The sequence below is a fragment of the Armigeres subalbatus genome, chromosome 1 (assembly GCF_024139115.2).
Source record: "Armigeres subalbatus isolate Guangzhou_Male chromosome 1, GZ_Asu_2, whole genome shotgun sequence".
NCBI classification, from domain to species: Eukaryota; Metazoa; Arthropoda; class Insecta; order Diptera; family Culicidae; genus Armigeres; species Armigeres subalbatus.
In genome coordinates, this window is record NC_085139.1 from 178,014,982 (window position 1) to 178,038,733 (window position 23,752).

At 38.2% G+C, this 23,752-nt stretch overlaps 1 protein-coding gene across 3 annotated transcripts in view; it reads right to left on the reverse strand.

Moving 5' to 3' along the window:
- The window catches only part of LOC134205563 (uncharacterized), a 624,943-nt gene that overhangs the window by 85,139 nt on the left and 516,052 nt on the right, over positions 1 to 23,752 (reverse strand). For all 3 annotated transcript variants that reach the window (XM_062680895.1, XM_062680894.1, XM_062680896.1), the window contains one exon: positions 22,424 to 22,843. In XM_062680895.1, coding sequence (XP_062536879.1) covers positions 22,424 to 22,843 — 420 coding nt within the window. The remainder of the gene's footprint in view (positions 1 to 22,423; positions 22,844 to 23,752) is intronic.

Genomic DNA, 23,752 nt, shown 5'->3' on the forward strand with positions numbered 1-23,752 from the left:
AGCAGTGGTGAATATGATTCTTTCGTTTAAGGTAGGCGTTTGTTCGGATTATGGCAAAGGTGGATGTGATTCCTTCTTTAAAAGTAGGCACTTGCCGGATTTAGACAATAGTGAAGGCGATTCCTTCTTTGGAAGTGGGCATAAGTATCATTGCCTGATCCTTTCTTTAAAAGGAGGCATTTTGCTGGATTAAGGCAATGGTGGATGTGATTCCTTTTTTAAAAATAGGCGTGATTTCTTCTTTAAAATATGCGCTTGTCCGGAATAATGCAATGGTGGGTGTAATTCCTTCTTCAAAAGTAGGCATTTGCCCGCAAATGGGCAATGGTGGATGCGATCCCTTCTTTCAAAGTAGGCATTTACACGGATTAAGGCGATGGCAGATGTGATTCCTACTTTGAAAGTAGACATTTGCCTGAAATAAGGCAATGGCTGATGCAATACCATTTTTGAAGGTAGGCATTTGCTGGGACTAAGTCAATTGATAAAATACTGACGAAATGGAATGGAGACAAAATGTCGAGAGGTACAAAAATTCTAACAGTTTTAGTCCTGTAGAGTGGAATAAAAATTCAAATGGAGCTAAAGGTCGAACAAAAGGACACATTTTTTTTTTCTTTAATAAAGTGTTTTTTAATCTATAGATTAAGTTCAAAACCGAAAGGACAAATATGAAGCACGAAGAGAAAAGTAAGAGAGGTGCAGGAAGAAGCAAGGGCGAAAAAGAAAGAAGGGAGAAGGGAAAAACAGCAAAAAGGATGAAGAATGATAGAAAAAGGGAGAAGGGAAAAGGAAAAGAGAAGCAGGAAGAAGGAAGCTTGGAGAAGAAAAAGGAAGAAGGAAGAAAGGAGAAGAAAGAAGAAATAAGGAAGCAGAAAGGAAAAATGTAGAACAAATAAGAAAAAAGGAATCAGAAAGCAGAAAAAAATTTAGAACAAATAAGAAAAAAGGAAGAAGGAAGCAAGAAGGAGAATGAAAGGAAGATGGAAGTAGATAAAAGGAAGAAGGAAGAAGGAGAAAGGATAGAAGATGGAAGAATGTGAAGAAATAACAAAGAAGGATGAAGAAAGATGAAAGAAGGAAGATGGAAAAAGGAAAAAGGAAGAGGGAAGAGAGAAGATAGTAGAAGAAAATTAAGTATGATGAGGAAAGAAGAAAGAAGAAAGAAAGGTGATGAAATAGCACTTTGGTTCAACGATGTGATATGAATCACACTTCACCACTATTCCAAATAATGCTCATAAATGAATATAGCCTAGCCTTGCTTATGAGTGCACTACACTGGGAATTCTAACTATTATTTTGATATGAAAATTTACAGTTCGTTACCTGCCAGGTTTTTTTTATTCATCTGTACCAATTGAGATTGTTATAGACACAAGAAAAAATATTACTTCAGTTTTTAAACTAAAACACGAGTTTAGGGGAAAATCGGGCAAAATAAGCTATAAATAGCGGGATCTTAATAAGTACCATTACGGAACCGATAAATCCCACTGTGCAATGGTGGATGTGATGCGTGTGACAGAGGGGCAAAGGTTGTCTAGAAATCCTAAAACGTAGTGGACGTCATATTTGAATCGCCTCCTATTTGTTTGGCATCGGGTAACGATATAATTGCAGTTTTTTTGGAAGTATGCATTTGATTAGAATAAATCAATAATGAATGTGATCCCTTCCGAAAAATGTCTACCAACAGTCCAAATTTTTATATTCCGATCAATTTTAGACCAACTTTATCTATGTGAAAAAATACATCAAATAACCCTTTCTCTTTCACAGTTTCAAATTATGCCAAATTGTTGAAATTTATACTAAATGACCGTTCTGCGAAATGGACTATATGCCAAATGACCTTATGCTAAATGACTTTATGCCAAATGACTTTCACCCCTATTCTTGTTTACGACGAACATAACTATCGGACGAATGCTGTTCGTTGATTTTCCTGGCGTAAACGAGAATGCACATCGGCTTTCGTTCGAAAGCGCGTTCGTACGTAAACAAGAATAAGGGTGTTTATGCCAAATGACCCAGGCCCCAAGCTTTCACATCATCGTCGGTGCCGGAGTTTTTCGCCCTGTAAATTCTTCGGAACAAGTGGATGCAGAAGAACTCTGGTGTCACGTGAGTGAGTGAGAAATCTGAACTCTGATGATTACTCACTTTACACTTCTCACAATAACTATTGCTCCAAACGGCCTTCCGGTTATAGGACCCGTTCGTCAAACGACATTTATAGTCGCATAGCATCTTCAACCATATGGATCATATAACACTGGATCCTTCCTCAAATAATAATAAATTAACAAACAGAAAAGAGAGTATTATAAAACCCAGAACGATTGATCTAGCAGTGATGGTGCCTTTCTCGTGTATCTGGCGGTCATTTGCCGCAAAGCCGCCTCCGTTCGTCGTAGCCACCTCCGGAAAATATAGGATTGCTCTTCTAACTGAAGGAATCCGGATTCGGCGCACCCCTCAGTGGCATGGAGCGAGTAGCTTGAACTTCACATCAGCCATTCTAAATAGGTCCATAGCTTGCAACTTCCGCAGAGTTGACGATTCCGTGGCTTTTAAAAGGTCGATGGCCGAGCTCCTTGACAGAGATTTGCACAGCCATGAGCACTGGATCTTCGCTTGGATTCCAGAGCAATGCAGTCAGGGTCAGCGTTTCACGTTGGGTAACGTCAAAACCTGAATAAGGAAAGCCGTACAAGAAAACTGAGAAAATTCCTGTATTTAAACCACTTCCGGATGCCTTCGGAAAATCAAGGGCAACATCGGCATGGACAGACGTACCACAACAACTTAAGCGCCAGTTCCAGATGTTGGAGGGTTGCTGCCACAGATGATGTCTGGCCAAAAACTCAAATAATCAGGGCGGGTTATTAGTGGCTCTAGCGCTCGATATTCTGACTGTTCCGTACGTGGAACTTGGAAAGGACCAATAAATCTCTACGAGGAACACAATGTTCAAACCGAATTTCAACAGGGACAACACATTCCATGGTTTACCTCAAGGATATGAGTCCCCCTCCAGGGTTCAGGCAGCCCAAAACATCAACCCGTGTTCTAAGTCCCATCAACCATCGATTTCAACAAGGTTAGCGGGGGGATTGGGGCTCGCACTTCCTCAATTCCATTACTGTCGGCTCAATGTTAGCCTTGAGTTCCCTGGTCTTTTACTACTTTTACTATTTTTACTTTACTTTTACTTTTTTTTAACAATTTAAGAGCTCTAAACCCGATATTCAGTATACTGATTTTTTTGTATTTGATTTTCCGGCGTTCTATATACTTAGATCTACGAACGAATAAAGTTGAACACAATCGGAATTTACATTCCGTTCTCAAGTCTCATGACTAAGTCTGCTGACTAAAGCCATTTTAATTACGTCCTGAGAGCAGCGCACTGAACATCAGGTGGACCTGGATTAGTTGGATTTTCCTTTATACTTTTCCTAGAGTTGGATTATTTTATTTGTGCTTCAAAATAGTTTCCTTTGTTTGACCTTACCCATTAACGCGTTTTATTCAAATGTAAAAATGATAGGAATTAAGTTTTAAAATGTTGTGTTAGGTTTTTTGCCTTTTCGTATACAAAGTAGGCTATACGTTTTCTCCAAAATTGAACTTTTTATAGAAGGCCCGGAGACTCAAAGTGTTATATACCGATCGAATCAGATCGACGAATTGGAGTGATTTCTGTGTGTGTGTATGTGTGCGTATGTGTGTGTATGTATGTGTGTATGTGTGAGCGCCAGCTAATTCCACTCATTTTTAAGGCACTTACCTTTAACCGATTTGCTCGCAACAAGTTGCATTCGACACAGAATCATGGCTAAATCAGACAATGGGCTCAGAAGTTATGGCCAAAATACATTTTTTCGCACCAAAAATGGGCGCGTAAAAAATTCTCACTCATTTTTTGGAATTTATTTTTAACCAATTGCATTCGACGAACCGAACCATATATGTGAATCAGAAGAATCAGAAGGAATAAATTTTGGCTGTTACGCCCTTTTCAAATGTTGGTCTAGATTTCTTCTTTTACTGGAATTTCATTCCACAACTGTGATATGGTCGAGGTGTAGCCATTACGCACTTTCACAGCAGTCTTCCCACGAACATGTGTGATGTTCAACATAAGTACATTTTCATCAACTCGTGTTGAACACTGAACATGGATTATTGACGTACTCGAGTACAAAGGGATACCCAGTACCTACCTAAACGAACTTGTACTTAAGTACAAAACACATGTACAAACTTGCTTTCAGGTCCGAGAGTCGACCGGCAAAAGACAAAGAGAATGAACAAAATGGAATTCGAAAACTGTGCACGCAGTGCGAAGATGCACGCGAAATGAAGATGCACAGTGATGGGTGGATCTGGAAGACTTTTTTTTCGAATAATTTTCTAATGTTGCAAAACTTTTTCACGACGTTGGTAACCAACTGACATGGGCTTCCAACATCACGTAAACAATAATTAAGTTTACAGATGATGTTGATAATTTTGACTTCGATTCACACACTGCTATATAACTTTTGTTGAGCGTGTACATTCAACAGGGAAGGAATAGAAAGCGCCTAATTATCAATACTATGTATACTCATAGATCAGTGGAACAATTTCTCGACTCTCTGTTAATGTATTCCTAATAAATAAAACTAAATTGTGTATTGTCACGCTTTTAGAAATGCTCCATCGGGATAGAGTATTTCGTGTTGCACTATGGGACCGCTCACAAATTACGTAACATAAAATTGGGCGAATCCAGTCCTCTTCTTTGGAGCACATTATGTATTGACAATTTAATTCTTTCGTCTGAATCGTAACCCTTGAGGGTGTAACGTTATACATATCATGCGACGAATGTTTAAAAATATAGCCCTCCACGCAGCCGATGCGCCACCTACCTGTGGGTGCAGAGACCGTTGAGCTTTTGATTTAAAGCTTTAAACGAGTACCACGGCAGATCTCATTTAGATTTCTGGGCATCTGCAAACACCTCACTCCTTGCTGCTAATTTGTCCATTTCGCTATTTTGTTTTTCGCAAAATTTCAAAATCGGACAATAGACACAGCAGCGAAGAGAAACCCGTTGGTGCAAATGAGAAGGGATATGAATTTAATTGTTGATTACAAGGTCAAGAGTTGTAGGCTTTGTGTGCGGGTTTTGACGGTCGAGAGTTTGTATAAAATTATATCAGACCATTTCAAGTTCACTCGTTGATCGGAAAAGTTGAAATAAGTGGCCGTTCTAGAAAAGTTGAAAAAAAACTTAAACCTAAAAAAGTGCTAAGTGTGCAAATTGCACTAGGTCGTTGAAGTGAGTTTTTGTACAGCTTATACAAATAACTGATGATTGAATTTAAACGAATTACTCTAAATTAGGTCAATTTATTGAAGTGAGAAACTAAATCTAGTCTCAAAGTACCCTTAATAGCCAGTGCAGCTTTAGCTGTTAGGTACAGGTAAGCAATGACCCTGATGGATTAACAATATTCAAGTGAATTAACATGAATGATTTTGCGTTGAACAGAAAACCCCACTGTTCGACGTGGGTGTTTATGCGGAGCGCTCAGTTTTCGGCGTGACACACGACCAGTCCAACACGCGGTCACATTCCCCTATCTACGGATACCTACAACGGACCGGAACCACGCTTTTCCACCAAAAGTTACCACCCACCATTCAGCCTGTGGGTCGGCCGGGTAACGCCTGTAGTATACGCCTCCGAGCCCCCTCAGCGCCACCGTGTGTTTGAGCCCGTAGCTACCGTCGCTGTTACCGCTTGTAACACAGCATCACGTGCATACCCCTGTACGCCATCTCGTGGGAATCGGCAGAACTGACCCAACTAAGACCCAAACGCATGCCTTCGCAACTCTGCGACGGTGTAACTATCACGCGTACGCCTCGGTGTAGCTGCCACGTGTTTGCCGCAGCTCTTGGCGCTTCCAACGGTGAATATCGACGTGTGGGTTCCAGAACCGTTGCCGTTGAAGCCCAGCATGCCCGCAAGCAAAGTTTACCGCTCATCGAAGAAGCTTTCGTCGTAGAAGCCACAAGGTCAGACCCATCTAGTTATTAAGTTTCCTAGAAATAAGATCTAAAACCTTTATACCATCAGAACAGTTAGTGTTGACGTCAACTGAAGATCAGAATAGGGCAAAGACAAAGGTGCTGTTTGAACGAGATGGCGCCACAACATTTAAAGTAAAATGAATTTCCTTGTATGGACAAATCATCCGTTCTCATCAACTACGCATCGCATCAATATGAAAGCTAGGTCAAAAAGCAACAAATAATTTTTAGATTTTTTGTACCCACGACTTGTTTTGCAGTTCTAAACAATAAAAGAGATTTCATTGTACTTCCATACTAAATTCTAGCTGTATACTTTCAATTTCTTCAAGACTGTTCTCCACCTCGTGTGTGTGGAAGGAACATTGAAAGCTTACGATATCGAACAGCAGATGTCACTAGTGTATATGCAATATTACATTAATACAAACACGCAGCAACACCACCTGTCGCCTGATAATGGAAATATTGCAATTATACCATCAGGTGTAGTGGCTGTTGTTAACATGTTTTGAAACGGCCTCAAGCGGATTTTTTGGTAGAATGCAACTGACGATCTCCTATAGGCAAAATTGGATGATTTGAATGTCTAAAAATATGAACCATGGTACCATCAACAAAAAGATCTTCTTTTTTTAACTGATTCGAGTTGACGTTTTCTCTTGGAGTAGTCTGATTCGGTTCCGATTTTATTTCCCCGCCTAAATTAGATTAAATCTCCACTCATTCGGGTTTGAATTCAGGATATGAAAGGATTTTGAGTTTGGTTTGCTGCATGATTGGAAAGTCAGAATGAGATCGGTGTTTGAAACTCATATCAACCCGCCCGAATAGATTGAGTCTTAGCCGCGCAATCCAAAACGCCTCAGCAGCCTCTCCCCTGGAGAGTGGCGCTAAAGCTGCTGTTGGTCTAGAGGAATAAAGCATTCGTTTCAAGGGTATCCCCTTCCTCCCTATATAGCGTCACGTAATTCATCTACAGCCCCCACGGATGCACATCATTTTTTTTTGTCAAAAACCGGCTTCGTGTTGGAAAATACCATACATAACATATTACGCAATAGCCTCCACAGACTACCAGCTCTTTGACTTAATGATATCAAAGATCACACACCTCATTTTATTTTAAAATTATATCAAATGACTATACTCGTAATCTGTACAGACTATAACCTAGGAATGTAAAACTGAACCATTCCGAAGGACAACAACATTATCCTCTCAGAATTGCCCTCAGAATTTACTAAACATGCAACAAGCGATTGACTTTGACTTTGCAACAAAATAGGGGCATAACACTTGAAACTTATTTTTTGCCAGAGTGTACATGTGTACTGTACAGATGTACAGTACATCGGTACAAAATGAAACTCGAACGCAAGTTCTGGTACAAGTATAAATTTCGTGCGTATACGTATAAACACGAAGCAAGGCTACAGATGGAGTATACGGACAGCTGTACTCAGCGTGTTTGATGTTCGTTTGAGAAGACTGATTGCAAGATTAAAATTTAAAAAAAAATAGGAGATCGAACCTAAACATTCCGTAGTCTTGATCTCCGTGTTCCAAATTATTTCAACAACTTTATTTCAAATGATTTTTTGCTTTGACAGATATGCAGCAACTGATTTTGGCCACCAGTTGGAACAAAAAGTACCAATAGTGAAGTAGCAGCCGTGATGATTAAATAAAATAATTTTCAAACCGGCAAAAATGTTTATATGGAAATCACTATCATATTTAATAAGTGCTAGTTTTGAAAATTTGCTCTCCAAGACTTCTAATAGAGTATGATAAAACTCAAAATGTTATTGTATTTTAGTAGATACTATACAGAATTTGATAGATACGTAAACTAATTTGCCGATTAGATAATAAACAACCTTAGTGAATGTAAATGTGCAATTCACGTTATCGACTTAGGAAAGCGCGTAGGCGATATTTTCGGCAAGGATGCGAAGAGCAAAAACAAGTTGTTCGCCTAGTCAAAAGTGAAAGTTAAAATAAAAACTAGAACTATTTTTGGAACCACATTCGGCAACATACCTCGGCCGGTGGAATACCTCAGAATGTAATTTTTAAGAATACCACATCAGCTTCTTCGATCGGTTCTGCAAAATTATTATCGTTTTTTTTTTTATAAAACAATACTTATGCAGTTTACTAGAATCGCTAGAACTGGAAATGGAGTCCATTATCTACTATACCTTCAAATAACTATTCTAACATTCTGTTAGAATGGGAAATCTCATTTGCTATGAATAATTGATTCATTCATATTGCATTGGCAACCCGATAACCAAGACAAACCAATGTCAAAAAACCTTACCCTTAAATTCCAATAAAATTCTGCATGAACTCGAGGTAAGTGCAGAGGTATACTCGGCTTGCAGTGGGCGAGTTACTTCATCACCGTTTCCTCACCTCCCGATGTCCGTAAGGACGTGGCCGACGCCGTAATTGACCATTGAAAAGTCTAGAGCTCTCAGTCTGTGCACATTAAGGTTGGAAAGCAACTCTCATGTTCCATCCATTGGCTAACTGTGCAATTACGATTGTTCTGGTCAATCACGGAGTATCAACTTCTACGAAATGTAGGGGAAGGTGGGGAGACTTGATCACTTCTGTTTTATCGAGAATTAAAGTAGTTCTAGTTGTTCTAGCGTATTTTTTAGTATAGATCCTCTAGACAAATGACCCTTTATGTGGGGAGTTATTTTTTGGATTGACAACCTTATTTATTCTGCAGGACGGTTTGTATGTTTTGACCTTCCTAAAAAAAAAATTATTGGTTACGCAAAATTTGATCAACTTTTCATAACAATGACTAAATGCTTTCGTTTTCTCACAACACAAAACCATAAATATGCTTAATGATCTGTATTGATGAAAATGTTAACATTCTATCAAAGTTTTGGAATATTTGGATTTGAAGTTATTGCCTCAATATGGGGACACTTAATCCCCCATTAGTCAGCCATACAAAAATTGGACGAAAAAACTAAAAAAATATAAATCGCGTTGTATATTTGACAGATTTGATGAAGAGTTGGCAGAAAAAAATATTTATTGCTTAGATATCATAGAAAGGGGATCAAGTCTCCCAAATTTTAAAATTGCATGTGCTGTCTAATTCAATAAAAAAATCGTTAATGTATACGCACAGCAATTCGAAAATTCCGCGTATTTTGAAGCAAAAATATTTTAAAAATATGAGGGCATCAAAGCAAGTTGTTGGAGAGGGATCAATTTCCGAATATTTTAAAAGTCGATTTTCGACAGCACTACAAAAAGTCGATGGTGTATCAATAACAACAATAATTTATGGACTGTCATACAAGTGGTTTCTGGATAGTCCCATAGCAATTCATCCAATTAGGATATCGTATTGAAAAGGAAAAATAAATGGAATTTGTATAAATAAACTGCAGATCAGTAGCTTAGTTTCACATCAAGTAACAAAAACACATCGAGTAAGAAAGAGTTCACTCATTGTAAAGCTGGAATTAGGGGGGTCCCGTAGCTTAGTTGGCTACACGTTCGTCTTATGCTACGTACACACCAGTCAAGCAGTTCGACGAACATTGACTCCACCCCCAAGAAAACGATTCGGTTGCTGCTTTGTTGGAACGTGTGTGAAGTTGTTCGAACAACCATTTGACAGTTGGCGGCTCGGTTGGGAAAAATTAAAACGGTTTGATTTTGGTTTGAGTTGTCGGGGGTGGAGTCAAGGTTCGCCGAACATGTTTGAGCATTTGTAGTGAAGTTGCACAAACCCCCATATATTTTTTGATGGTTTATGCTCGAGTTGGTGCTTCGGTCGTTCGTGTGTGATATTGTTGGTCGAATAAATTGATTGTTCGTGTCGGTGTTGATAAAAATTGATGAATGTTTGAATAAACGGGAGGTGGAGTCAATGTTGGTCGAACTGCTTGACCGTGTGTACGTTCCATTATAGGCGAATGGTCATGGATTCGATTCCCAGCCCCTCCACCAAACCCTCGTCAGTCGCCGGATGCGCAGCCCATGCGGTAGCGTATTGGGAGACGCGCCTTATCGTCATGGCTGCCTGATGACGACTGACAATTTGTTCTTCTCGGAGGCATTCCTCCAACGTACCCGGATAAAATGGCAATCGAACAATGCAACGATCATTGGATGCATGACATGGACAAACGGACACAACGGACTGACGATGAGATGAACTGGCAACTACAACAATAATGGTAATGGAAATCTAAAGATAGATTCTGTGTGGATTCTGCACAGCAGAATACCACATTAGATATCGGCACAGTAGAGGTTAAGAAAAACAGAGTGCCTGAATAAATAAAATGAAGGAATAAAGCTGGAATTTTGTGTTCCCTGTTTTCTGCCTAGCGGAGTATATCGCACAAACGTAAAACAATCGCAGTGAAATATCAATTCCGTCACTAACGTGATTAGGATCTAAACGAAATTGCGCTTGATTATGCATCGCAAGAGCAAGTATTATCACAATAACAGCCACATCAACAGCAACATTGAGCAGAAATGAAAGATTGTATCACGATTATTTCGCGCATGCCTCAATCCACACCCGTGCCGTCGCGGGTAGTTGCGGGAGTAGCGTTTCTAAGCACGGGGTTTCGTCAATGCACTGTACAACTTCTCACTTGGGCCGACCAATGTCTGTATGCTCAATTTAACGGCCATTAATCTTCCTCCCAGATGATGGTGCTCCTCCATCCGACGTCGTCATCATCTCTATCGGGTGGCGGCGTTCATACGTAATGATGAAGCGAAGAAAAAAAAAACTGTTTTCCACCTATTTGCGATCTGAGTCGTGATGATCGGTGCAGGTGAAATGAAGCACCGAACCAGATGAGCAAAACTGGATTGAGTTCACTTCCCTTGGCAACTTTCCCAAATCGACACAATCTGCACAGGAAGTGTGCTGTTTGTAAACACTGACTGACGGCAGTCAGCTGACAACGTGATTTAATTGTGTAATTGCTTCTGGGTTCGGAGATGAACCATTGTGGCATTAAGTTTGTTGGGAAAACATACCAGGCTGTTACCGACGGTATAAAATTGCTTCTGAATTGGGTTTCGATTCCCAGAGCTAACAGCCAGAACAGACAGAATTAAAAGTTTATTCAGCAAAATAAATTATTGGAAATAACTACGGAATAAACTATGTTTGGCTTTCTCATGCTTGGGATCATCACTATTGCAATCACCTGCACATGTAGAATGACATCAATAACTGTAAATTTTCACAAATACTTTATCACTGTTTTGAAAATCCAATTTCAGCAACATATCAATTTGTAGAAGCCAGCGTACCCAGTGGAAAAAATAATCATTGGTAAAAATGAAATAATGATAAAGAGATGGAATGAAGCCAAATCTACTGTTCTGATTCAGGTTGCGATCATTTAAATACATTTTTTTTCTTCAAAGACTTTCGCATAACGTTCAATAGATAAATTGATTTCATTCAAGGGCAGACGGATATAAGTATGATAATACAATTGGGCTTATTGTTACTCCAAAACTGATTTATATTTCAATCAATAAAGTTTTTCTCAAATTCTGATTCAGTGAAAATAGGATTGAATTTCTAACACTGCTCAAAATCCAAACTGCAATAGTCAATAATTCCCATTTTTGCTGGAAGAATAGGTTTGCAGAACATACAGGAGTCCACTCTACTTCCTTTTCAAAAGGATAAATTATTCTCTGCTAAGACGCTAGCGCTTCTTTATCAAAATCGTAGATGCGATTATTACACACGCTTGAGCTGCCACTCTGGTCTATTAGAGGAGCTTCACATAAGTCTGGTCCGTTGAGTTGTCATTGTTTAATTTCCCTAGATCAAGATATATCAGATGAATGAACCTGGGTGAATATAATGCCTCAGCTACTGTACTGTTTTTTTTTAAATTTTTATTTATTTTTTTTATTAATTTATAAGGATGCTACTGTAGTGTGTTCAAAAACCAACAAAATTGATAAAAAAAAGAAACCCAATTTAATCAACCTAGCGGTGATAATGCCTTTCTCGCTCAAAACAGTAATTAATGGGGATAGATCCCATTATTTCCATCATATTTGATTGCATGCATTTATTTCACAAATATAGCGCTGAAAAATTTATCGACAGTACAAGTTTTTAATTATTATATAGACTTCCAAAAGATTTGACAAGACATCTCGGACGAATGTATAATAAGCAACATACGATGGAAGAAGAAGAAGAAGAAGAAGAAGAAGATTTGAACAAATAATCAATCAGAAGTGCAAATGGGCTCTGTTTTGATAGAAGCCAGAAATAGTGCTTCATCAATTGATAAGCAGTATCTTGATGTCAAAGTTCACATATTATATTATCGTTTCATGTCGGCGCAATACGCGGATGCATCCCTTACAATAGTCACGAAGGGAAACGAAGAAAGTTGCACGAAAGCGTGAAACAGCAAAACGGTGGCGGTTTGCAAATGTCATAATACCTGAGGATTGGGGCTGCAACAAAGTGGATTTTGGTTTCAAAGGATGACAGGATTCATAGGCATAAACAGCTTCTGATAGTCCCTCAAGCGGTGGTTAGTGTTGAAGTGCCGACAGTTTACATAAAGTTCTAAACTGGTATATTGAGATTTTATTCAAATTTGAATAGAAATGTTATCTATCGTCTGGTTGATGATTTTGACGAAGCTGATGAAGCCATAAATAAATGACTCAAACGGGGATAGTATGAACGCAACACTGAAAAGTATACTTGTCAAAACCCAGATCAACAATATTATAATCCGGACATTTCGCATTATCGTCGTGAACATGCACCTAACCGATTATACTTGTCATCGGACTTGCCTGTTCAGAAAATCTACATGGATTATTAAGAAACCCATCTGATGGTACTTCGAGTTTTGAAAACAAAAAACTCCATCGTGAAATTGGGACACGAAGAATGCGGAACAAGTGTTATGGCAAATAAGCCCCAAGAAATCTCAGGACATTCCGATGACAGTCAACTATAATTTGTGTCTAGCGCCATACTGCGCACAATCACATTTTTGTCCCACAAGAATAGGAAATCCAGCATATGGGATTGATATGCGATCATTGGAAGCATTTGTAAAGACAACAAAGGTTACAAGCAGGTCAGAAGAATATCCCGACTTATATCAAAATTATAATAACATATGTTTTTATGTTATCCTAAATTTCTATAACAAAATTGGTTAGAAACTTGGTGCAGGATGTTGTTAAAATATCTAAATATACCTATAGAAAAAGTATACTACTTAAAACAAAAAACTTTCAAATTACAATTTTAGAAAATTTATAACAAAATCACATGTTTACTTTGCAGTTGGAAATTTTTAACAGGTCTTAATAGGTATCCATATTGTGACCAACAATCAGAAATTTTTAGGGAAAAATTACTTAAGCTCTTTTAGTGAAATGCCTTCAACTGTCTAAGATTAGTAATTAGATTAGAAATTTTTGTTTTTGTCTGAATAAGAATATTTTTCAACAACATGAAAGTAAGCTCATTGCTAATAAGACAATCTTTCCAAATTATATCAGCGTAATTGTGATCTCTTGCTTTCCATTCGTTTACTTTTGTACCGAATGTTTTAGGCAGAAAGGATAAGCAAATCTATATTAACTTTTCGAATAAATATTTCTCTGTTTGGAGCAAAAATTATTACATTAATCAGTGCTTCAAAAGAAACGTATTAATTCAGGCGTTACACAGTGTTGTAAGCAAATTTGTAATAGAACGAAATTGCCAATTTATGTGTTAAGCACTTAATTTGAAAATCTGTAAATCTGATGCGAAGTTTAAAAATACCAAAACACAAGAATAGAATAAATAGATTATTTGCAATGTAAACGGAAAATATCGCATAGTTATAACCATTGCTCTTTTTCATGCGGAAGATAATTTTCAGAATGTAAAATACACATTTGGCAATTAACTGTACAATACTTTTTAACAACGAAACCAACGATATCGAACTGCATCTGATATATATGAGTGTCGAAGTTATTTTTCACTAGACAACAATCTAAAAACAGTTAATATGGCTCTATTGAAAATGTTGTTCTATTATGTCCCACTTGCCCCATGTATGTTTAAACTCAAAAGCAAGTGAAAATTGCAGATTTTGGTCTTAAATAAAACTTTTTTTAATCGGTATCGATGTCACATAATTATTAAATTGCTCAAATTATTCATTTTCCACAGCAAAGATAAATTTAGAAACGCCTATTTTGTTGGAAATCCATTGAATTAAAATAAAAGTAATTGCTTTTCCTGCTAGTTGAAAGTCATGATCAAGATTAGCGTTAGTATGGTGCCTCAAATGGTTTTGATTCCAAATATTTTTGAGTCGGGTGGATTCGTTGATAGTTTTGCTTCATTATTCTAGAACATTGTTATTATTAAACGTTCATCGATTCATCGGCAGCCATAGAACCCACTTACCCCGTATTTTCACTTGCCCCGGGGTACCTTACATAATATGTGAGATAATGGCTACTAAGAACAAAATTTTATCAGAATAAGTTATAAACAACACATTGCATTATTATGTCTGAAACTCCCACGAAACCAGTACCAGATCAAACCCCACCGAAGGAAGTGATAACCCTCCAATACCTTTTCCGAACTAAATCTATCACATGTTGTGCATATGCATAAATCGAGTTTCAGACATAGTAATTAATTTCCACTCCGGGTGGCTTAATACCCGGAACAAAGGCAATTACCTTTGAATGAACTGATCACAATGTGCTAAAATTCTAGTCGATCTGATATCGATAACATTATGAAACAAAGTAAATTTAGGGTTGAATCTATGTCGGTTACGTGAATATATACATTTAAATGAATGTAGATAGGTTAGACCTGTGCGCTGATTAAAATTTTATCAGCGGCGGCGTGATGGATCATTTTCAGCCAGCGGATTTCCTCAGAAGCTGCCAGGAGTTTCCCCGTAAGTTTTTCCAGAAGTTCCTCCAGGAATTCCTCGAGATGTTCCTCCAGGAATTCCTCGGGATATTCCTCCAGGAATTCCTTGGGAAGTTCCTCCAGGAATCTCTCCGAAAGCTCCTCCAGGAATTCCTCCGGAAGTTCCTCCAGGAATTCCTCCGGAAGTTCCTCCGGATGTTCCTCCAGGAATTCCTCCGGAAGCTTCTCCAGGAATTACTCCGGGAGTTCCTCCAGGAATTCCTCCGGAAGTTCCTCCAGGAATTCCTCCGGAAGTTCCTCCAGGAATTCCTCCGGAAGTTCCTCCAGGAATTCCTCCGGAAGTTCCTCCAGGAATTCCTCCGGAAGTTCCTCCAGGAATTCCTCCGGAAGTTCCTCCAGGAATTCCTCCGGAAGTTCCTCCAGGAATTCCTCCGGAAGTTCCTCCAGGAATTCCTCCGGAAGTTCCTCCAGGAATTCCTCCGGAAGTTCCTCCAGGAATTCCTCCGGAAGTTCCTCCAGGAATTCCTCCGGAAGTTCCTCCAGGAATTCCTCCGGAAGTTCCTCCAGGAATTCCTCCGGAAGTTCCTCCAGGAATTCCTCCGGAAGTTCCTCCAGGAATTCCTCCGGAAGTTCCTCCAGGAATTCCTCCGGAAGTTCCTCCAGGCGTTCCTCCAGGAATTACTCCGGAAGTTCCTCCAGGAATTTCTCCGAAAATTCCTTCAGGAATTTTGCCGGTAATTCCATCAAAGAATTTAAGGAAGTTCTTAACAAAATTGTAACAGAATTAGTTATGTTTCATTGTTTTGTTATAAAATTTAATTATTTTAACAACATCCTGAACCAAGTGTATAACAGCCTATGTTGGAAAAACTGTTGAACTCAGTAACACAATATCATATAAATTTGTTATTCTCTCCTGATTGGGTTGTAACTTCTGAACTATTTACTCATAGAATTTCTCTTTAAATTCTCTCTGGAATTCCTCCAGAAACTCCTACAATAACTGTTCATAAATTACTTCACAAACTCTACAGAAACCGCCAGGAGGGCTTGTCAGATATTTTTTTGAATTCGTTCTAAAATTCACATGGAGTTCCACTAAACCCACCTCCGGGGAATTCATCCGGAAAATTGTCCAATTCTTGAAGAACTTCTTATGGAAATTTAATTGCGAAATCTTGATCTGGAAAATCTTACTCGCATTTCTCTGAGAATTCTTACAGAAATCTCCTGGAGGGTCGTTAACAAATAAATTATTCTGGAAATTAACTCTCCGGGAATTTTATTTAGGAATTCCTCCGAAAAAAATTTCCAAGAACTCCTTCCTTCAAAAATGATCCCAAAATGATCAAAAATGAATTCTCTCAAAAATACCTACTGGAATATCCACCAAAATTGCTTCAAAAACTCTTCCAGAACTATCTCTGGAAATTTCTCTACAGAATTCTCCAAGGAACTGCTCCGGGATTTCCTCTTTCATGAAGAATTCACAACGGAATTATTTTGGGAATATCCAAAAGAGTTCATTAAAGATTTTGATTATCAATGTATGCAGTATTTCTTAGAGAAATTAGCAAAGGAACTCCTGATTTGAAACTTAGAAGAAATTTTTATAAAAATTCGTGAATGAATTTCGTGTGTTTACAAGAGAAATTTTTGAAGGAATTCCTGAAAAACTTTCTGTGAAAATTCTAGAAGTAGACGGCATAGTTCATAAAGAATAAGAAAAATATAAACATATAAACTATTTTTTTGCAATTCCTGATCATAATACCTGGTTTACAGTTGTCATTTTAGTGATAAAACGGCCTACTTTTCCATACCAACAGAATGGGTGCTTTAATGACCATTATGCAACTCAAATGGGTTGCATAATATTCATTATAGCACTCATTTGGGTGCTATAATGAAAAACCTACATTGGGACAGTAGTTACATGACTACATTTAGCTGAATTAGTTTGGGTGAGTGTTTAAATAGTGTACTCTATGCGTCTCGTAATAAATGAAATGGTTTGTTGGACATAACACCCCAATTTTCCAAAGGCAATTGCATCCATCGCTTCATAGCTTTTCAAGCTGTGCAATTTGGCACGATAAGATGGAATCTTATTGTTCTCTGCCGCAACATAATTTATTGGCCTGAATGATCATGTGGAATAAATTCAATTGTACAATTTTGGTATAGATTTATCATATTAAAGCCCATTTTTCGTTATTGCAAAAAATAGCGTGTGCAACTCGTTGCAAAACTCGATTTTTTCAGCACTCGTAGTATTTATCCAACTCGGCAAGCCTCGTTGGATAAACGTACAACTCGTGCTGAAAAAATCATCTTTTTGCAACTAGTTGCACAAACTACTATTAAATGAAGTTCTGATATATTTTCAGACTGAAATATTATTGTACCTTCAGCCGAAGAGGTTCTAGGAGCAATTCCTTGAATTCCTGAAGAAAAATTCCCTTATTTTCTGAATAATTAGATGTAAGGTGCATTTTGTTTGAACAAATATTGTTTTGTTGGACCGAGCATATGTTGCACTACAAGCGATCTAGTGGTTCTCCAACAAACAGTTCAGGCTAAATAAGCTACTTTTTCAGCTGAAACAGCCTATTTTTAATTGAATAAGTTATTCATCAATATTAAATTTAATAGGGTCTAGACTTTATTGAATATGGGAATAAATGCTGCATAATTGTAAAAAGGGCCATCCTTAGGTAACACGCGCGGCTACATAGCAAACCCATGCTGAGGGTGGCTGAGTTCGATTCACGGTGCCGGACAAGGCAATTTTCGGATTGAAAATTGTCTCGACTTCCCTGGGCATAAAAGTATCATCGTGCTAGCCTCATGATATACGAATGAAAAATGGTAACTTGGCTTAGAAACCTCGCAGTTAATAACTGTCCCAGTGTGGGGATGTAATACCAATAAGAAGAAGAAGAATTGTTTTTTTTGTCTTCATTATCGAGTCTTTCAGCCCGAGGCTGGCTCGTCTCGAAGAGTAAGAAGAATTGTAAAAACCCAGATTAATCCACCTAGCGGCGATGATGCCTTTCTCGTGCATCGTAAAATGTACTGAAAAAATCACATAGGAAAGGTCAAAAAAGCACTTTAGGGAGATAGATCGCATATTTTCTATCATTTTGGATATTTTTGCATTAATTACTATACATTCTCACCATTCTTGAAAAAATTTTTTTTTTCCATTTTGAAATTTTTTTCCCCCCTTTGGGAAAAAACAATGATTTTTCAATAATTCCGAAATGCAATGTCCGATCAGGCCAATTTTTAATAGCAAACAATGGCACCGCATTCCACGTCGAATGCAACTTGTTGTGAGTAAATCGGGTAATGCTATGTTCCAAAACGTGTGTCTACAAAATTTGTACACATACACACATACACACACACACATACATACATACACACAAACAGACATCACCTCAATTCGTCGAGCTGAGTCGATTGGTATATAACACTATGGGTCTCCGAGCCTTCTATTAAAAGTTTGGTTTTGGAGTGATGTTATAGCCTTTACGTATACTTAGTATACGAGAAAGGCAAAAAGATATTTTTTTAAAACAAAAAAAAGACAGAATCACCGTCTTCGACCAGAGGTCGCACAGAATTAACACTTAACATTTAGCATGAGACAACAGACAAGACATTTACACAACACCCAGTGGACCAGTGGAGAACTTTTCGCTTTACGAAAAAAATTCTCCTTACCGGGGCGGGAATCGAACCCACACTCCACAGCACATGCGTTTAGACAATTGACGTCGTTAACCGCATGCCCACAAAGCCCATTTTCATATGAACTTGGCTGAAAAAAATGTATTTCCGACAGTATCGAAATAAATACAGAATTAACAGTAAAAATGCCATCGGCGTGGTAAAAAACATTCGGCGGCGTGGTCAATTTTCATATGGGTCGCGCTGATTCATTTTTCACGGCGGCGGCGGCGTGAGAAAATCGTCGGCGGCGATGGCGTGGCGCGGCGGCCCACAGGTGTACAGGAGATCTCCCAAAAAATCATCCAGGAATTTTCACGGATTTCATTTCAAGAATTCTTCCAGAAACCCCTCTCTGAATTTCCCCGGAAATTTCTTCGAAAGTCCTCGTGTAATTTATTTTTAAATTCCCCAAGATTCCATAAATGACGCCGGGATATTTTTCCTTTAGGAAAACTCACGCTGAAATTTTTGTAGAAAAATCCGAAGGAAGTCCTCAAAGATTTCATGGAACAATTCTTCTTGGAATATTCGCTGAATAAATTTCTGCTTTGAATGTAATTTTTGTTTTTTCAAATGGAATTTCTGGAGAAATTCTCGAGAAAGTCCCGAAAAACTTGTTGAAAAAATTTTAGAACTTGAAGTATTTTCCATGTTGAAGGTGACTGGATTCGATTCCCGGTCCGGTCTAGGAAATTTTTGGACATATTATTAGGAAGAGAAGAAGAACAAGAAGTTCATAAAAGTAGATAAATGTCATTCAAGCGTGACTGAAAATGTATATTTTGGGAAAGAACTCGATTACATATTCTATGTCCAAATAGTAAACATTTTAACTCGAAAAATATCACAGTGATCTCACCCAATTAAAGAAGTGTACTCAAAATTAGGTGAACCGGTCAAGGGCCGAAAACCTCATTAATAAAGACAATAAAAAAAAAGTTTACTCAATAATTGCGAGACGGCTTAATTGTTTTAAGAATACTATTGATAAAAAATAAAAACAAAAATATAAAATAAAAAGAAAAATATTTAATAATATAAAAAAATAGCCTTTTCGTATAATTAGTATACGAGAAAGGCAAAAATCATATGGAACAGTTATGCAATTGCGAGCAACATAAGAATAATAATAAGAAAATGGTAAAAAATTGTACACAACAAAATTCGTTCTCTTCATTGGTAAAGTTGGTAAAAAGTGTTACGAAGAATGTGGCATTGGATCGTTTCATACTGAAGCAGACATGTATGCAATCATATAAACAATCATGTATCAAGCAATAATAATTAGTGTTGTGTTGCTGCCAATGCTTACCTTGGTTCCAAGGAACTCGTGAGATGAGATTCAAGACTGGAGAGAACAGTAGCAGATACAGTACACACGCTAGCAGATGTAGTTTGAAAACCACTATCAGATACGTCACCCGACACAACGTATGCGTATTGATTTGTGAAATCCAATGAACTGATAAGATATCGGCTTGGTGTGTTCATCACAATAAACCAGGAATTGATTTAGTTTGAATATTATTATTACAAGATGCAATCATCCTTCATCTCCAATTTTGTTTTAAATATTCCACAATCTCCAGCAATTCGGTGCACTGATTTGAAAATCGACGAAGATAAATCTATCAACGTATTACAACATTTTGACACTAAGCGCGAGGCTTGTCTCAATTTTCGAATTAATATTTGTGAACTAAGTTATTTAGCAAGAATGTTTTTGGCAGCCATCGAAATGAATTTTGAATTTCTGGGACACAGAACGATTTTTAACGATTCTAGTGAAACGCGTTTAAACCCTCTTATGATGAAGTTGAGTTAGCTCAAAAATAAAAGACGTAGATGAACAAAGTACGCGAAAGGCAAAGGAAGATTTTTTTTTCTCTGGAACTTGCATTAAATTTTCTCGTGAAAGTATAATCATGAATGCATCCGATTAACGATATGAGCTCGCCCCGAACAAAAATAATACATAATTGGCATGGTATCCGAACCATTTCAAAACAACAGCGTCTAACAACGTGCTACCTAGTTTGAATTTCCCCCACCTGTCGGGCTGGTTGTCGGACAGCCAGTAATAGATACATTCGATCGATTTGTATCGGCTGTTTATTTAAAATAGTTTCTTGCGGCAGAGTCTGGTAGCTTAATAATTCGAATTAGATTCAACAAATGTTCGACAGTGAGTTTGTTGTTTTGCTTTCGTTCATAAAAGAGAAGAATAGGTTTGGTATTGGTTTGGTCTACCCCACACATTTTTTTTGCGTAATCATAAATTTATTTTGAACTTTTTCGTAAGGTACTATTTGTGTTTGAATTGAGTCGCTCTCCCATATTTATATTTTATATATTATATTTATATTATTATTTCCCATATTTAGTAAATGGACAAGTAAATACATTTACACGTAATTAAATGGAGATTTGTACAAATTCTTCAGAGTTTTGAATTTAAAATTCGCTTTTGGTAAGTAAGCTTGATTTGACTTCATTGGACAATCAACTTTTTTATTTTTAAACTTTATTCAAGGGATTTTTCAATCAGTGAAGAGTTCACCACTGTCTGACCTCAACTCAACAAATTAGGAAACAATTGAATATAAAAGTTTTTTTTAGTTCGAAGACATAAAATTTAACTTCAAACTTGTTTGAAGCAGTCTGGCTTTGAAACTTATGTGTAATTTATTATTTCAAACTATTTTGTCTCTCATTACAGTATATTTTCAATAATTTCGAGACCAACATTTGAAAAGGGCGTACCTCAAAAATCTAATCGTTTGAATTTTTCGTCTTCGTCGTTCGCTTGACATACGAAAAACAGGAATGATTTTATTTTGGCTGTAACGCTATTTTCAAACATTGATCCAGATGTCCCCTTAAGACATCAAACAAACTAAATGTATAAATGTGTCTAAAATATTATTCAAAAAATCGAATTGACCAACTTGGAAAAAAAATCTGCAAATTATATCTGATGTATTCAGATCGAGCCCCTTTGCCGTTCAACGCAAATCGTGAGCCGCCTATGCACTATCACTATCAAGTCATTCATCACGGATGCAAGCTTTCCGCGCCTTGCAGCCAACTCGGAGCAGTACACATTGTTAAGCTCCTGCAAGCAAACCGCCGTCGCCCCAGCACTTGTTGGCCGGTCTGGCCGTCGGGAAAAATTTAAATTTCACTTAAATTGCACTCTTCTTGTGTGCCCGCGGATAACACTTGCCTATAATGAGCTTTCGCGAGGTGGGTAGCGGTCTGTCGGCTGATGCACATTGGTCGGCGCACTGTTCGACTTTATCCTTTCACTTTCTCCATGCTTGCCCGAACTGTTTGCTATTCGTGTTGTTTTGCAAATGGATTTTCTTCTACTGGAGGCAAACTATAGTCGAGGGCACAATTTTGCATTTCGCAGGGTCCCGAGTTTGTCTTTCCTTACTTGCTAGTAAGGATCGCGTTTCACACCTTGATTCGATTTTTCACAGCCCACGCACGTTCATATGAAACACGATTTTAACACTTTCGCTTGTTTTGTCCACATCTCGGGCGGCTCACGAACCACTTATCTGTACGACTCCTTTGGTTGCAAGGGTTCGACGATCGTTTGGGGGCACTTACCTGATATAATGGACATGCTTCGATTGTGGTTTCCACGAATTAAATCCGACGGCTTGAGCGTAGACTCTTCGACCACTTCAAGGCCTGAGTCAGAATCGGGAGCTTCTCCGTTCTGCTGCATTAGTTGCTGCTGCTGCGGAAGTTGGTTGTAGTAATCATGTTGAGCGTTCTGCTGCAGGTGACCGGACGAGGGACCCGAGGACGAGGCCCCCGTGGTATTGAAAATCATCGCGTTATGCTGCGAACCGACGCCACCGCTGTTCATATGCTTGTGCAGATAGAAATTATTACCGTTCGTCATCGAGCCGGACTTGGTCTGACTGCCGGGCCCGTAGTGAGTCGGCTGCCCCGATGACGCTGACGATGACGACGACGGGGCCTTCAACGGTGGTGGCAATGGTGGCGGTGGGGGTCCCACATCTGCAAACGTGCGCCCGAGAGAGCCATCGCGATGCAAACGAAAATTCAGAAAAGAAAAAGAAGAAAAAAGGAAAACATGAAATGAAAATGAGAGTAAAAGATGTAAACGATTTTCACTTGAGGTGCGAAAAAAAACTAAAAGTTTATTATGGATTATGCTGTCTCGTTTCGGGTGGCGGATTAATGCAGATGCTTGCGATTCTTTTGAGCAAAGGTGAACAAAAGCTAGGAAAAATACAAAACATTGTTCACGGCTATGTATATCTTAATCGTATTAGCGAAAAGCATGTATGGAGATCGTTTCATAGTTTAAAAGTAAATTGTTTTGTAGAAAATTATAATAATCAATCTAGCGTTAATGGTGCTTTTACGCTAATAAGACTGTCTGTAAGGTAATTTGGTATTTATGCTTTATTTGTGTAAGGCATAGGTTGATATGGACTGTTCATGTTTAGGCAATGCAGGTGAACCACAGTCGTATGACGTACCGTAGAAAAAGAATCATTACCATCAGTAGCGGTTATCAACCTGGGCCTTCAATTTGGAGAAGTTAGTAAGAAGCTAATGTCACTTAGTGACGGTAACGGCGGGTATTATTTTGGACTACATACTTATTTCCGGTAAAGCTTGGGGTTGCAAATTTATTGCGTTTTAACTTTGTCATAATCCTTAGGCTAACTCGAGAATTTATGTTGAGGATGGGATACGTGCAACCCGGCGTCGCTCTTTTGCGTTTTTGCCTTTCTTGTACAACAAAGTTTTTATGCAAGTTTCGGCAACTACGCGGATTAGCTCCATTTATTTTTTAGCACAGTCGTGAAAACCGCGTGAAACCAAATATAACAAACGTCGGGTTGTTCATAGATTTTGGAATTTTCGTTTATGCGGGTTTTTTGATAGACGCAGTAA